Source organism: Phocoena sinus, chromosome 19 (genome assembly GCF_008692025.1).
Source record: "Phocoena sinus isolate mPhoSin1 chromosome 19, mPhoSin1.pri, whole genome shotgun sequence".
NCBI lineage: Eukaryota > Metazoa > Chordata > Mammalia > Artiodactyla > Phocoenidae > Phocoena > Phocoena sinus.
This window is the reverse complement of record NC_045781.1, coordinates 30,923,533-30,937,688: the sequence shown is the minus strand read 5'-3', so window position 1 is coordinate 30,937,688 and position 14,156 is coordinate 30,923,533. Positions and strand designations below refer to the sequence as shown.

The 14,156-nt window shown below is 45.7% G+C and overlaps 1 protein-coding gene across 2 annotated transcripts in view; it reads right to left on the bottom strand.

Moving 5' to 3' along the window:
* LOC116744140 (liver carboxylesterase-like) overlaps positions 1-14,156 on the bottom strand; it is a 38,898-nt gene that overhangs the window by 23,409 nt on the left and 1,333 nt on the right. Inside the window, exons 2-5 of one of the 2 annotated variants that reach the window (XM_032613500.1) lie at positions 12,336-12,543; positions 8,796-8,940; positions 6,247-6,380; positions 4,166-4,319 (exon numbers count right to left, since the gene is read on the bottom strand). In XM_032613500.1, coding sequence (XP_032469391.1) covers positions 4,166-4,319; positions 6,247-6,380; positions 8,796-8,940; positions 12,336-12,543 — 641 coding nt within the window. The remainder of the gene's footprint in view (positions 1-4,165; positions 4,320-6,246; positions 6,381-8,795; positions 8,941-12,335; positions 12,544-14,156) is intronic. The other variant, XM_032613501.1, reaches the window with a different exon arrangement.

Below are 14,156 nucleotides of genomic sequence, written 5' to 3'. Positions count from 1 at the left end.
AAACAATCTAAGGTTACACCTAAAGGAACTAGAGAAAGAAAAACAAACAAAACCCAAAGTTAGCAGAAGGAAAGAAATCATAAAGATCAGAGCAGAAATAAATGAAATAGAAACAAAGAAAACAATAGCAAAGATCAATAAAACTAAAAGCTGGTTCTTTGAGAAGATAAACAAAATTGATAAACCATTAGCCAGACTCATCAAGAAAAAGAGGGAGAGGCCTCAAATCAATAAAATTAGAAATGAAAAAGGAGAAGCTACAACAGACAACGCAGAAATACAAAGCAACCTAAGAGACTACTACAAGCAACTCTATGCCAATAAAATGGACAACCTGGAAGAAATGGACAAATTCTTAGAAAGGTATAACCTTCCAAGACTGAACCAGGAAGAAATAGAAGATATGAACAGACCAATCACAGGTCATGAAATTGAAACTGTGACTAAAAATCTTCCAACAAACAAAAGTCCAGGACCAGATGGCTTCACGGGTGAATTCTATCAAACATTTAGAGAAGAGCTAACACCCATCCTTCTCAAACTCTTCCAAAAAATTGTAGCGGAAGGAAAACTCCCAAACTCATTCTATGAGGCCACCATCACCCTGATATCAAAACCAGAGAAAGATAATACTACAAAAAAAGAAAATTACAGACCAATATCACAGATGAATATAGATGTAAAAATCCTCAACAAAATACTAGCAAACAGAATCCAACAACACATTAGAAGGATCATACACCATGATCAAGTGGGATTTATCCCAGAGATGCAAGTGTTCTTCAATATACGCAAATCAATCAATGTGATGCACCATATTAACAAACTGAAGAATAAAAACCATGTGACCATCTCAATAGATGCAGAAAAAGCTTTTGAAAAAATTCAGCACCATTTATGATAAAAACTCTCCAGAAAGTGGGCATAGAGGGAACCTACTTCAACATAATAAAGGTCATATATGAGAAACCCACAGCAAACATCATTCTCTATGGTGAAAAACTGAAAGCATTTCCTCTAAGATCAGGAACAAGACAAGGATGTCCACTCTCACCACTATTATTCAACATAGCTTTGGAAGTCCTAGCCATGGCAATCAGAGAAGTAAAGGAATAAAAGGAATATGAATTGGAAAAGAAGAAGTAAAACTGCTACTGCTTGCAGATGACATGATACTATACATAGAGAATCCTAAAAATGCCACCAGAAAACTACTAGAGCTAATCAATGAATTTGGTAAACTTGCAGGATACAAAATTAATGCACAGAAATCTCTTGCATTCCTATACACTAATGATGAAAAATCTGAAAGAAAAATTAAGGAAACACTCCCATTTACCATTGCAGCAAAAGGAATAAAATACCTAGGAATAAAACTACCTAGGGAGACAAAAGACCTGTATGTAGAAAAGTTAAGACACTGATGAAAGAAATTAAAGATGATACCAACAGATGGAGAGATATACCATGTTCTTGGATTGGAAGAATCAATATTGTGAAAATGACTATCCTACCCAAAGCAATCTACAGATTCAATGCAATCCCTGTCAAATTACTAATGGCATGTTTTACAGAACTAGAACAAAAACTCTTAAAATTTGTATGGAGACACAAAAGACCCCAAACAGCCAAAGCAGTCTTGAGGAAAAAAATGGAGCTGGACAAATCAGACTCCCTGACTTCAGACTATACTACAAAGCTACAGTAATCAAGACAATATGGTACTGGCACAAAAACAGAAATATAGATCAATGGAACAGGATAGAAAGCCCAGAGATAAACCCACACACTTATGGTCAACTAATCTATGACAAAGGAGGCAAGGATATACAATGGAGAAAAGACAGTCTCTTCAATAAGTGGTGCTGGGAAAACTGGACAGCTACATGTAAAAGAATGAAATTAGAACACTCCCTAACACCATACACAAAAATAAACTCAAAATGGATTAGAGACCTAAATGTAAGACCAGACACTATAAAACTCTTAGAGGAAAACAGAGGAAGAACACTCTTTGACATAAATTGCAGCAAGATGTTTTTTGATCCACCTCCTAGAGTAATGGAAATAAAAACAAAAATTTAAAAATGGGACCTAATGAAACGTAAAAGCTTTTGCACAGCAAAGGAAACCATAAACAAGATGAAAAGACAACTCTCAGAATGGGAGAAAATATTTGCAAATGAATCATCGGACAAAGGATTAATCTCCAAAATATATAAACAGCTCAGGCAGCTCAATATTAAAAAAAAAAAGACCCATTCCAAAAATGGGCAGAGGACCTAAACAGACATTTCTCCAAAGAAGACATACAGATGGCCAAAAAGCACATGAAAAGCTGCTCAACATCACTAATTATTAGAGACATGCAAATCAAAACTACAATGAGGTATCATCTCACACCAGCTAGAATGGGCATCATCAGAAAATCTACAAACAGCAAATGCTGGAGAGGGTGTGGAGAAAAGGGAACCCTCTTGCACTGTTGGTGGGAATGTAAATTGATATAGCCACTATGGAGAACAGTATGGAGGTTCCTTAAAGAACTAAAAATAGAATTACCATATGACCCAGCAATCCCATTACTGGGCATATACTCAGAGAAAACCATAATTCAAAAAGACACATGCACCCCAATGTTCATTGCAGCACTATTTACAATAGCCAGGTCATGGAAGCAACCTAAATGCCCATTGACAGATGAATGGATAAAGAATTTGTGGTACATATATACAATGGAATATTACTCAGCCATAAAAAGGAACGAACTTGGGTCATTTGTAGAGACGTGGATGCTTGTAGAGACTGTCATACAGAGTGAAGTAAGTCAGAAAGAGAAAAACAAATATTGTATATTAACGCATGTATGTGGAACCTAGAAAAATGGTACAGATGAACCAGTTTGCAGAGCAGAAATTGAGACACAGAAGTAGAGAACAAACGTATGGACACCAAGAGGGGAAGTGGCGGGGGGTGGGGTGTGTGTGTGATGAATTGGGCGATTGGGACTGACATGTATACACTGATGTGTATAAAATGGATAACTAATAAGAAAAAAAATAATTAAAAAGTAAACATTAAAAAAAGTGTTCATGGGCTTCCCTGGTGGCGCAATGGTTGAGAGTCCGCCTGCTGATGCAGGGGACATGGGTTCGTGCCCCGGTCCAGGAAGATCCCACATGCCGCAGAGCGGCTAAGCCCGTGAGCTATGGTCGCTGAGCCTATGCGTCTGGAGCCTGTGCTCCGCAACAGGAGAGGCCACAACCGTGAGAGGCCCACGTACCGGAAAAAAAAAAAAAAAAAAAATGTTCATGGTGAGTATCCAAGGATAATGGGACTGTGAAAGACTTTTTGTTTCTTTGAGATTATCTGTACTTTTCCTTTTCTCCACTTTACAAAATATAAAATCATTTTCCTCTGAGTGTTCCACTATGAAACCGAGATATGCTTTTAAAATGCAGTAATAGCACTGACCCTCTGCTCAACTGTGAGGCAGCTGGAGGGTTTCTAACAGCTTCCAGCGCCTTCTAATCTGGTTTTCCACCTTTGCTTCCCTCGGTGTCTCCCAACTGCCATTCCCACATCAGGCTCCCAGGTCATGTCTGTGTTCTATTTCCCGGGTCCCATCCCCGCTTCCATCCTCCTTCCTCTCTCTACCTCTCCTCCCCCAGCCCAGCTCCATCCTCAGCCCCAGAGGCTGCTTCCCTCCCTCCTGAGCATAAACAAGCCATCAGACCTCCCCAGAGGAGGCCTCTGACCTGTTCTTAGTGTTCGTGTCCCCTTGAATTGTAGATCTGGCTTCAAGCCAAATAATGACATTGTTCCCAACTTCATGGTTGCCTCCTCTTATCCAGAATTTACACCCACCCCTACTTCCCAAGAGGAGTGAGGTGAGTACTAATAGTAAAATGATTAGGAAGGAGAGTAAGAGCTCAACCAACACAGGACAGGAGGAATGTCTCCGTTGCAGCCGTGGCTGGAGATACGGCCCCAGGATGCTAAGCTGAGCTCTGAGCTTCCTGCGGTCCAAGGAGAGTTTGGCCATAACTTTCCACCATCTGATGCTGCACAGAGTAGGGTCAGCCTTGAATCCAGGTCCCATGACTAGACTGGCTGGTCTGCAAGGGGTCCCATCGGTAGCCACATCAGGACCAGGAACACTTACAAGAATAGAGACACCTTCCCCTCCTGCTGACTCTCCAAAGACGGTCACAGAGCCTGGATCCCCTCCGAAGTTGGCAATGCTCTCCTGGACCCAGTGCAGTGCGGCCAACTGGTCCAAGTGACCCCAGTTCCCCCGGCTGTGTTCATCCCCTGTGCTGTAAGAGAACAGGGTGGGGTTGAGAGCAGACATGTCACAGCAGGGCTCTCAGGACCACAGATGGGGCTGGGGGTCTGGGTGAGCCTTCTGCAAGAGACTGGGCTTCCAGAGCCCTGACACTGGGGTCTTCACCTGCCTCCCATCCTGCAGCATTGTTCCGCTGTAGCGCTCTATACATCCATCCCACATCTATTTATGGAGCATCTACTATTCTACATTTCCAAAGGGAATTCCAGGCAGAACAAACAGCACATGCAAAGGCCCCGGCATCCAGTGAACAAAAGTGTGAGCCTAGGACCTACAGCTACAGAGGGCCCTGAGGGCCTCGGTAAGGATGTCAATGTCATCTTGAGTAAGTTAGGAAGCCACTGCAGGGATGACATGATTCCATTTATGTCTTAAATGATCACTTTGGCTACTGTGTGGATCAGACACGGTGTAAAATAGCAGGGTTATAGAAGTAGGTGTTATTACAACAATCCAGGGGAGAGACAGAGTGCTTTGAACATATTGTAAAAGTGGAGCCAAGAGGATTTGCTGGTGACTGGATGTGGGGTGTGAGAAAACGAAAAGAATCCAAGTGCCCCCAGGCTTTTATCCTGAGTAACTGGAAGGGTGGAGCTGCCTGCAGCTGAGCAGGAGGCCCTGTGGAGAAAGGAGGAGGGTTTGGGGCAGGGGCATCGGGAGTCAAGGGTTAAGTGTGTCCGTGGAAGGGAGAGGTGCCCTCAGGTGTCCCGTGGGGATGGCAGGAGGTAGTTAATGATGTACCTGCGGGTTTCAAGGGAGAAATGGGCTAAAAATAGGGAGCCTGGAAGTGCCCCCTGAGGTCACTCAGGGCACCAGTGGGACAGAGAAGAAGATACACACAGAGGCTGAGATGGGGAGGGGAGGGGCCGGGAGGGGCCGAGAAGGAGCTGCCATGAGGGAGGAGGTGGCCAGGAGCCAAGAGAAGGAAATTTTTCAAAAAGGTTTGAGGGGTGACGTGCGGTTGCTGCCAAGGCTGGGCCGCTGGTGACCTGGACCAGAGCAGTGTGGTGTCTGGTCGGGGTGAAACCCTGACTGATGTGGTAGAGGAGAGCCTGGGGGAGAGGGAGGGGGGAGTATACACAGTTATACTGTAACTGGGAGCAGCCGTTGGCTGCGGGCGAAGGACATGAGGAGTCTCAGTGAAGGTGACACATCCCGGGACGCGACTCGCCTGGGACAGCCCTCTTCCAGCCCATAGGTCTTTCCAGTGAGATGACCACCCCTCCCCCAGCCCACCCACCAGCCATCTCAGGTAAGAGGTCCTGGGGCTGGTGCATTCAGAAAAGGCTCAGTAACTGTGCCTGCAGGAAGTCCGGTTCCTGTCCCCACGGACACTCCATGGAGGAGACTCGAGCCTTCGCTCACGCATGTGCCAAACTCCACGAAGGAAATGGGGTGAGTGGGCCCTACGCTCCTCTCCGTAGACGTGTCCACTGGAGTCAGGTGCTCGTTACAGCCTCCAAGTTCCAGCCACCCGTTCCTCCACCTACAAGACTTTATGGAGCTCCCACGTGAGTCTGCTCCTTCTTTCCTTCCCCATGAGGTAAGATGTATACGCCTCTAACTGCTGCACTGCATGTTAACTGTCACCTTATAGGTATGCAACATGCTGGGCAGCACAGGTGAAAAAGAGATGAGCATTTCAGACGAGGTAACATTTGGGTTGGGTTTTGCAGGAACAATAGGAGTTTGTCAGGCAGATTAGGCACTTTACATGCAAGTAAGTAAACCAGGGTGGCTGGGGAAGGAGAAGGTAGGTAGAGCCCAACTATGAGGGGACTTGGTGTCTTAGTAGGGAACCTAGCAAAGATCCCTTTGAGGGCTTGCGTGACCAGAGTGGGGTCCTAGCACTCCCACACTGAGGGTCAATGTGCCGTGAGGAGAGTCCAGTGTCTTACCTGAAGAATCCCCAGATGCCCAGGCGGTACTGAACGGTCACCACCACCACGTTTTCATGGGCAGAGAGGGCCAGCCCATCATAGGTTGATGCCCCGCCCAACATCAGACCTCCTCCGGGGATCCACACCATCACCTGGATCGGGAGGAAGCAACCATACAGGGCGTAGGAAGCAGAGCTGGGAAAGACCTCAAGAGGCTGCCTGGTTTGGTCATCTACCCGTTCTCCCAGCTGTGGCCCAGGCCACCACCCCACTCAGTGCACCCTGGCTGCCCCTGCCTGTCTCCCCTGCCTCAGTGCCACCTCCTGCCAGTGCTCTTCATGCTGAGAACATCATCATGGGAACAGCCAAGGCTAAGAGCGCCATCTTCTCCCCAACACTCCCACAGTCCTCACTCCCGGACCCCTCACGCAGCTCAGCACACTCCGCACGCAACAGCCCTTGGTTAGAAGCTTATTTCAGCTTCACCTTAGTTACCTTTTGTGTGGTGAAATAAACTTCTCACGTGAATGATGACCATGTCAAGAAGCACACGCCCTGGGTGGTACCTCTTCTTAATAGGCCTTTCCACTGCCTCCTCTGCTCCCCAAATCTCACCCATCCTCCAAAGCCCAGCCTAAAAGCCACCTCCTCTAAGAAGTCTTCAATCATCTGATGAATATGATTTGAAAACCTACCAGGGACTGTGGTAAGAATTAAGGATGAGAGTGGACATGACAATTCATAATGCATGGCCCTGAATTTAAAGAGTTCACATAGCAAGAAAGTGAGAATGGCTAAAATAATAGTATAATGATTTTGTTAATAAAAAAATCAAAGAACTCATACATGAACTATGTGTGAAGTACTGCTCTAAGCATTTAAAAATAAACCATCCAAAAAAAAAAAAAAAACCATCCACAAGATAGGGACTACTATTGTCCCATTTCACAGACAGGAAAACTGAGGCACTTAACCACCCTGAGGTCACGCAGCTAACAGGTGGTGGAGGCAGGACTTGAACCCAGGCAGTCTGGCTCCAGAGTCCACATGTTGAGCTGCCCAGCACATGGCAGCCAATGGCCACAGTGCAGTAGGCTGGCTGTTGGGGCAGGAGGAATTTCTTCCCTTCAACTCTAACTAATGCATCAGCAAGACTTGCCTCGTGTGCTGTGTCAGACACTGACATAAATCTTGATATTCATCATTGAACACTTGTGTGTGATTATCCCTGATTTGAGGAAACAGAGCCAGGTCTCTCAGCTAATAAAAGGCAGAACCAGGATTTACACCCAGACCCTGCAGTTCCAGAGCCTGTGTCCATAGTAGAGGTTCTCCAGCTTCAGGTTCCTGGAGCCCCTGCTCCTCCTACATCTCTGATCCCTGCCTACCTCCGGGCAGAGGGACTGAGTCCAGGCTGAGCCAAGGGCTGGCCAGCAGTGATTTGCTGAAGAAGCTAGTCCAGCTCTGTGCAACCCAGATGCTAAGATCCTCAAAGGCAGGGGCTGTGTGGTCATGGTTTTATGTTCCTCCTTTCTCTTAACCCCCAATTCTAGCTATGCATATGGGGGCGCTGAGTATGTACTAGGGGAATGAATGAATGCATGAATGAATGAATTAACAATTGTCCCCACCTCTTTGAGCCCAGCATATGCAGGGCCACCTTCTAGTCACAAGTTCACAGATGCCCTCCTCCACATCTGGGCACCGTGCCAGAGGTGTTCCTGGGAGATGGCTGGGTGCTCACACCCCGCCTGTCTCTACCCCACTGACCCCTCCTTTCCCAGCAGACCAGCCTCACCCTCCAGTCTGAGTCTGGAAGGCTGCCCCATCTCTGGGCTTCCATTTATTCTGGAAATGCTGACTCCCTGGGTCATCAGCTTGTGCGAAAGACAATTAGGAAGTAAAATTATCTACAATAAAATCTTGATAGTTGGCAAAGGCAAAGGAAAGTGCTTCTCTGTTGCTCCAGGCTCTACACCCTCCACCTGTGACACTGAGACACTGAAAGTTTGTCAGAGAAGGTCTCTGTGTGCTGAGGAAAGGCCACACACAGGCTCCACTTGCTAGTGTGTGTGTGTGTCAAAGAGCGTGACTTGAGATCAGGAGACCCGTGCTCTAGTCCTGCAACCCTACTCTGTGACCTCGCCTTCCCCTCACTGGGCTTCAGTTTCTCTATCTGTAACAGAACGGTTGGGTTGTTGGCTTATTTCCAAGATTCCTTCCAGCTCTGACTTTATTGGAAATTATGTCTTAGCCACCCTGGGTATCAGATTCCTAATCTAACAATTAAGAGTAATCCTTCTTGTCCATCTATTAGCATGAGAGACCTTAGAAAAATTAAAATGTTCATTACAGATGTACAGCAAACTCCCCCAGAGGCCCTATGTCTGTCACTATGGGAAACTGAGGTGTGGAAAACCTGTGTTTCCTGATGTCAGGTTTGGCTGTGGTGGTAAAGAAAGCCCTGGGGTCCCTGGAACAGCCTTGGTCCAAGACGCCCCAACCCAACACTGCCTTCATCCCCCTCCAGTCTACACCAGCCTTGACCATTTGTTCCCACTGCTTACCGGCAGCCCGCTTCTCTTCCTCAAGTCAGCAGGAGTGTAAATATTTAGGTAAAGACAGTCTTCGGAAAACCTGAGATTAATGTTCTCCTTTCTGTTGGTAAAGAGCTCTGAGATCACTTGCCCTGCCACTGGGTCTTGGGAGAACCTGGGAGAGGCAAGGAGAGAAATGAATTCTTGAAGTTCGATAAGAGCTGACCAAGGAGATGTCTCCTGTGGTCAGGCCAGGTCTTGGACCGGGAGAATTAAGCCTGTAAATAGAGTTGTTCTTACCAGATTCCAGACACTGGAATGCGTAGGAGGCTACCTGGGGGATCACGATGGAGGGACCTGGGGCTCACCAAGGTCTCCCGGGAGAGTGAATAGTGAGAAGGCCTGGCACCTTCCCCTTCCAGGAGCCTTCAGGATGCCTTGTGTCAAGAAGAGGATGCTGCTTACATGCCTGGGAATGGATCATTTTCTGCATGTCCTGGTCGCGGCTGCCTCTCTGCTGGGCTCTGCATAGTGAGTGTGGGGTGACCACGTTCCTCTACCAGGTAAACCAGGTGTTCCAGTCCATGGGATACTTCCAAAAACCATGAGAAGTCACTCTATTTTTAGACATTTAAGGCATGCAACAGGTCAAGGACAAAATATTTGTGGTGCAACATTAGGAGAACTTTATTCTAGTCCTGCCTCAGCCACTTATGTGCTGGGTGACCTTGGGTGAATTCCTTCTCGGCTCTGGGCCCCAGTCTGCCATGTCTAAGTGAGGGGAGTGATTTCTGTAAGGGTCTTGCAGCACTGACATGCTAAGATTCTATCATCAACCCATCTGGTCAAGTGCTATTTGTTGCCCAAATAATGGATCTTAAAGATCCAACAGAGATAATTGGTAATATTTAATCTTCAGATCAGCTCCATGATATAGGTTCTACTATTATCCCCATTTTACATTTGAGAAAACTGAGCCACAGAGAGGTTACAGAACCTGCCCAAGGTCACACAGCCAGGAAGAGCCATACTATGTAGTGTTTATGTTTCTGAAGACATTATAAGCAACATTTTCAGACTTCCAGAAAGCAGGCATGACTGCTCCCAGTATGTCAATGAGGTAACTGAGGCACTGAGGTGTTTGGATGAAACAGCTGTCAAGTGGCAGAGTCAGAGCTGCAAAGGCAGCCTCTTGATTTCCATCATGGGGGAACTTTCCCCAGATCACCAAGGCAAAGGGCATATTATTCATAAAAGAAGAAATTCAAAAATTAAAAAAGGGAAAGAGAGTTCAACATCCCTAGTATTCAGATAATTGCAGAATAAATTTTAAAATTATATAATTATGATGATAATTATTTTGTCTATCCAATAGTCAAAACAATGTTTTAATAATCCCAAGCATTGGCAAGGGTCTGGTGAATGAAAGTTTTCATATATTAATGGAAGGAGTGTAGTTAGAACATTTCTGGAAGGAAATTTAACAAATGGTTATACTCTTTTCCTCAGAAATGTCATTTCTTGGAACTTATCCCAAAATACTGTGAATGTGCATAAAGGTTTGGCTACGTGATGTTCATCACGGTGCTAATTATATTATCAGAAACATCAAGAACAACTTAACGATCCCAAATAAGAGATTGGGTAAATAAATTATTATCCAGTACCCAGTGTAATATAATGTCAGGCTGTGATATTTAATGACATATAATGATGTTCATGATACATTTATAAATGAGCAAAGCAGGCATTCAAAGTATCTGTATCCTGTGATATAATAAGAAATATATTTTTGGTCTTCTTCCCATTTCTGGCAAAGAGCTCTTAAAACCCTTGGAATTTCCTAAGTGATGAGAGTGATAAATGTGTCTTTTGTTGTGTTAATGAGGTGATTCTGGACCTTACCTAAGGATGGGAGCTGATTATCAAGAGAACCACATGTGATTCCAGGTTTGGAACGTTCAGATCCACCCCCTTGACCTCTGGGGAAGGGAAAGGGGCTGGAGGTTGAATCAATCACCAGTGGTCAATGATTTCATCAATCCTGCCCATGTACTGAAGCCCAAAAGGCTAGAGTTAAGAGAGCCTCCAGGTTGGTGAACCAGAACTCTTCCAAGTGCCAACGTGCTGGGACCAAAACTCCGCAGGACAGGAGCTCCTTTGTGCCTCATGTTATGTATCTCTTCATCTGGCTGGTGATTCATATCCTTTAATATTCTTCATAATAAACCAGTAATCTAGTGAGTAAACTAGCATCCTGAGTTTTATGAGTTGCTTTAGCAAATTAATGGAACCCAAGGAGGGGGTCATGGGAACCTGTGACTTACAGCCATTTGATCAGAAGCAGAGGTAACAACTTGGACTTGAGATATCATCTGAAACGGAGGGCAGTATTGTGGGACTGAGTCTTTAACCCATATAATATGATGCTGTCTCCAGGTGGTTAGTGTCAGAATTGAGTTGAATTGTAGGACACCCAGCTGGTGTCAGAGAATTGCGTGTTGGTGTGGAAAAAAGAAAATAAATATTGGAATTGTGTGCAGAATCTTATGTGGTTACATTTTAAGGGATAAAATATGCAATAGGTAAGAGACTACAAAAACAGAATCTAAAATATGAATGGCAGTTCTCTCTAGGTGGTAGAAGTATATATAATTTTCATTTTCTTACCTTTACTTCCTCACTTTTCTGTAATAAGTATGTATTACACTTGCAATCAGGAAATAAAAACAGTGAATATTATAAAGAAAAGAAAGAAGGGAGAGTTGGAGGGAGGAAAGGAGGATGGCAAGAGTAGAGGAGAGAAAAGAAAGAAAAGGAGAGGAGAGGAGAGGAGAGAAGAGGAAAGGAAAGGACAAGAAAAGAAAGGAAAAGAAAAAAGCAGGAAGAGGCAGGCCCCTGGAAATTCCCAGAAATGCCTTGCTGAGATGAAAAAGGTCTGAATCCATGCGTGTAGATATCCCAGGTGTCCTGGGGGATGACTTCAACATCTTTGCCCAACATGGCCAGAGTGACCAGGATACACTAACCAGTGCTCTGCTCCTTACTAGGTAACAGTCACACCTGGGAGTTGGGAACTTGATTGGTCAACACCCCAAAGACTCCCCACCTACACATCTGGCCCACCTCACTCCCCAACTACAACAAAGTTCAAGACAGGAGAATAAATAGAATCATTACTTCTGATCTCCCTCACCTGCTCAACTCTTTATTTTATTCCAAAGCATTTATCCTACTCTAACATATTACATAACCTATTGCTTTGCATATTGTTCAGTGTGTCTCTCCCTGCTAGAATGCAAGCTGCATGAGGGTGGGATCTTTGTTCTGTTCACTAATGGATCCCAGGAAACTAGAACACGCCTGGCACACAGGAGGTGCTCCATAAATATTTGTTGAATAAATGGCTCTAGAATGCTGTGAGAGTTCTGAAATGTTTATAAGGATCTACAATATCTTAGGATTCCAGAACAAAGTATGAGCCACTCAGAGGATCGCGTTGGCTCCTTCCTGCGTCCCTTTGAGGCTAACATCCCCACTGGAAGATGCCAGAGTCACACCTTGACTTACATGGGAGGGTAAGAGGTGGTATTCTTCACGAAGATCCTTGGTTCTGCAGGCTGCGGTGGAGCAAACCTCAAGGATCCAAGAGGGGGCCTGGCAAAAGGGACTCCCAGGAAAACGGCCACAGGCTGTGCAAAACCTTCTAAGCTGACGTATTTCCCCAGGACTCTGCCCTGCGCGGTGTCCACAACAGGCGGTGAGGGTGGTTGCCCTGCTGGACACTGAGAGGAAATGAGAACATGTCAGTGGTGAAGGTGTGAACTGGATTCTGGGTGAATTTTGTTACTTTTGCCACGTGATCTTGAATGTCCCCTCAACTCTCTAAGCCTCAGTTTCTTCGTATGTAAGAGAGAGTGAAGCTAACTGTCCTTCCTAACTCACAGCGCTATCTGAAGGAGCGAATTGGAATTGGAGGTATAACAGCATCAAATAAGACATAAATGCAAAAAGAAGAGCCACTGGGAATGAAGAAGGCATTCAGTTTCCACACTTAGGAGCATCTAGAAACAATCACTGGATGCTGGTGCCGAGCTGCACGCTGGATGAGAGGATGAACAAGAGCAGGCTGCTCTTCTCAGAGATCTGGCCTTATGTGGAGGATGAGCCACATACATACCTGACCCTACTGCTGGGAAGAAAGTGGTCTGTGTCCTGAGAGAGGTACCAAGTAAGGTGCCATAGGAGACAGAAGAGGGAGCGAGGCCTTCTGACTGGTGGCTTCATGGAGGCAGTGACCTTGGAGCTGGGACTTGCAGTAGTGGAAGGAGTGACAAGGGGAGGTGGAAGAGGGTGCTTAAAGGTATAAACAGAGATGAGATTGTGCAGAGGTGAGGCTCTGCGACAGCAAAGTGCAAGACCTGCTTGAGGAAGAGCGATTGGCCCATTTGGGTCAGGAAGAGTAATGGGGGAGGAACATAATCCTGGATGAGACAGGTTCATGTCTGGGAGGGTCTCAAACGCCAGGCCAGTGATTCGGGCTTTATTTAGTGGGTAAATGAGCAGCAGTGAACCGTCCTGGAGTAAAAGAGAGTGACACAATCAGCTTGAAGAGGCCCCTTCTGCTGGCTCTGAGCACGGTCATGCAGAGGGAGCGAGACGGGCTCAGATTCCATCTGTCCCCTTCTCGTGGAGCAGACAGTTCTTTCTCACTGAGCTGAAATGCGTCTCCCTGAAGCTGCCACATCAGTCCTGGTCCTACCTGCTCTGGGACATCCTGCACCTTCATGTGACAGGCAGCCTTAGTGACCCATGTTCATACCCATCCCTCAAGTCTTCTCTTGTCCGTCCTCAACAGCTTCAGTTTGTTTAAGCATCCTAACAGGAAACAATTTCCAGCCTCTCATCCTCCCAATTGTTCCCTTTAGATATAGACACAAGGTCAACCTCTCTCTCAAAGTATGTGGCCAGAACAGAAAAGAATAACCCAGGTTTGGTCTTACGGATAAATCTGATGATAACCTTCAAGAGAGATGAAGTGGACAAGGGTGGCAAGGGTGAAAAAGTGGGCGATTGGCTGAGAGGTATAGGCAATACTGGTAACAGCAGCAGCTACCACTTGTGTTATACGTAATGTTTGTATACTGAGCACTTACTATGTGCTACATGGGCATTCCAGTTCCTTTAAACTAATCTTCACAAAATCCTTGCTAGGTAGACATTAATATGTCCATTTTACAGATGAGGTAACTGAGGAAATGGAGGCAGCCAGTATGGACTTTCTAAAGGTGGAAGTGGCGTGGCCCTGCCAGCGGGTAAACAGCAGTAAGGGAATAATCTGCCCCTAATTTGGTTCTTACTCTGCTCTTACCCTCAGTTCCAGGCCTCTCA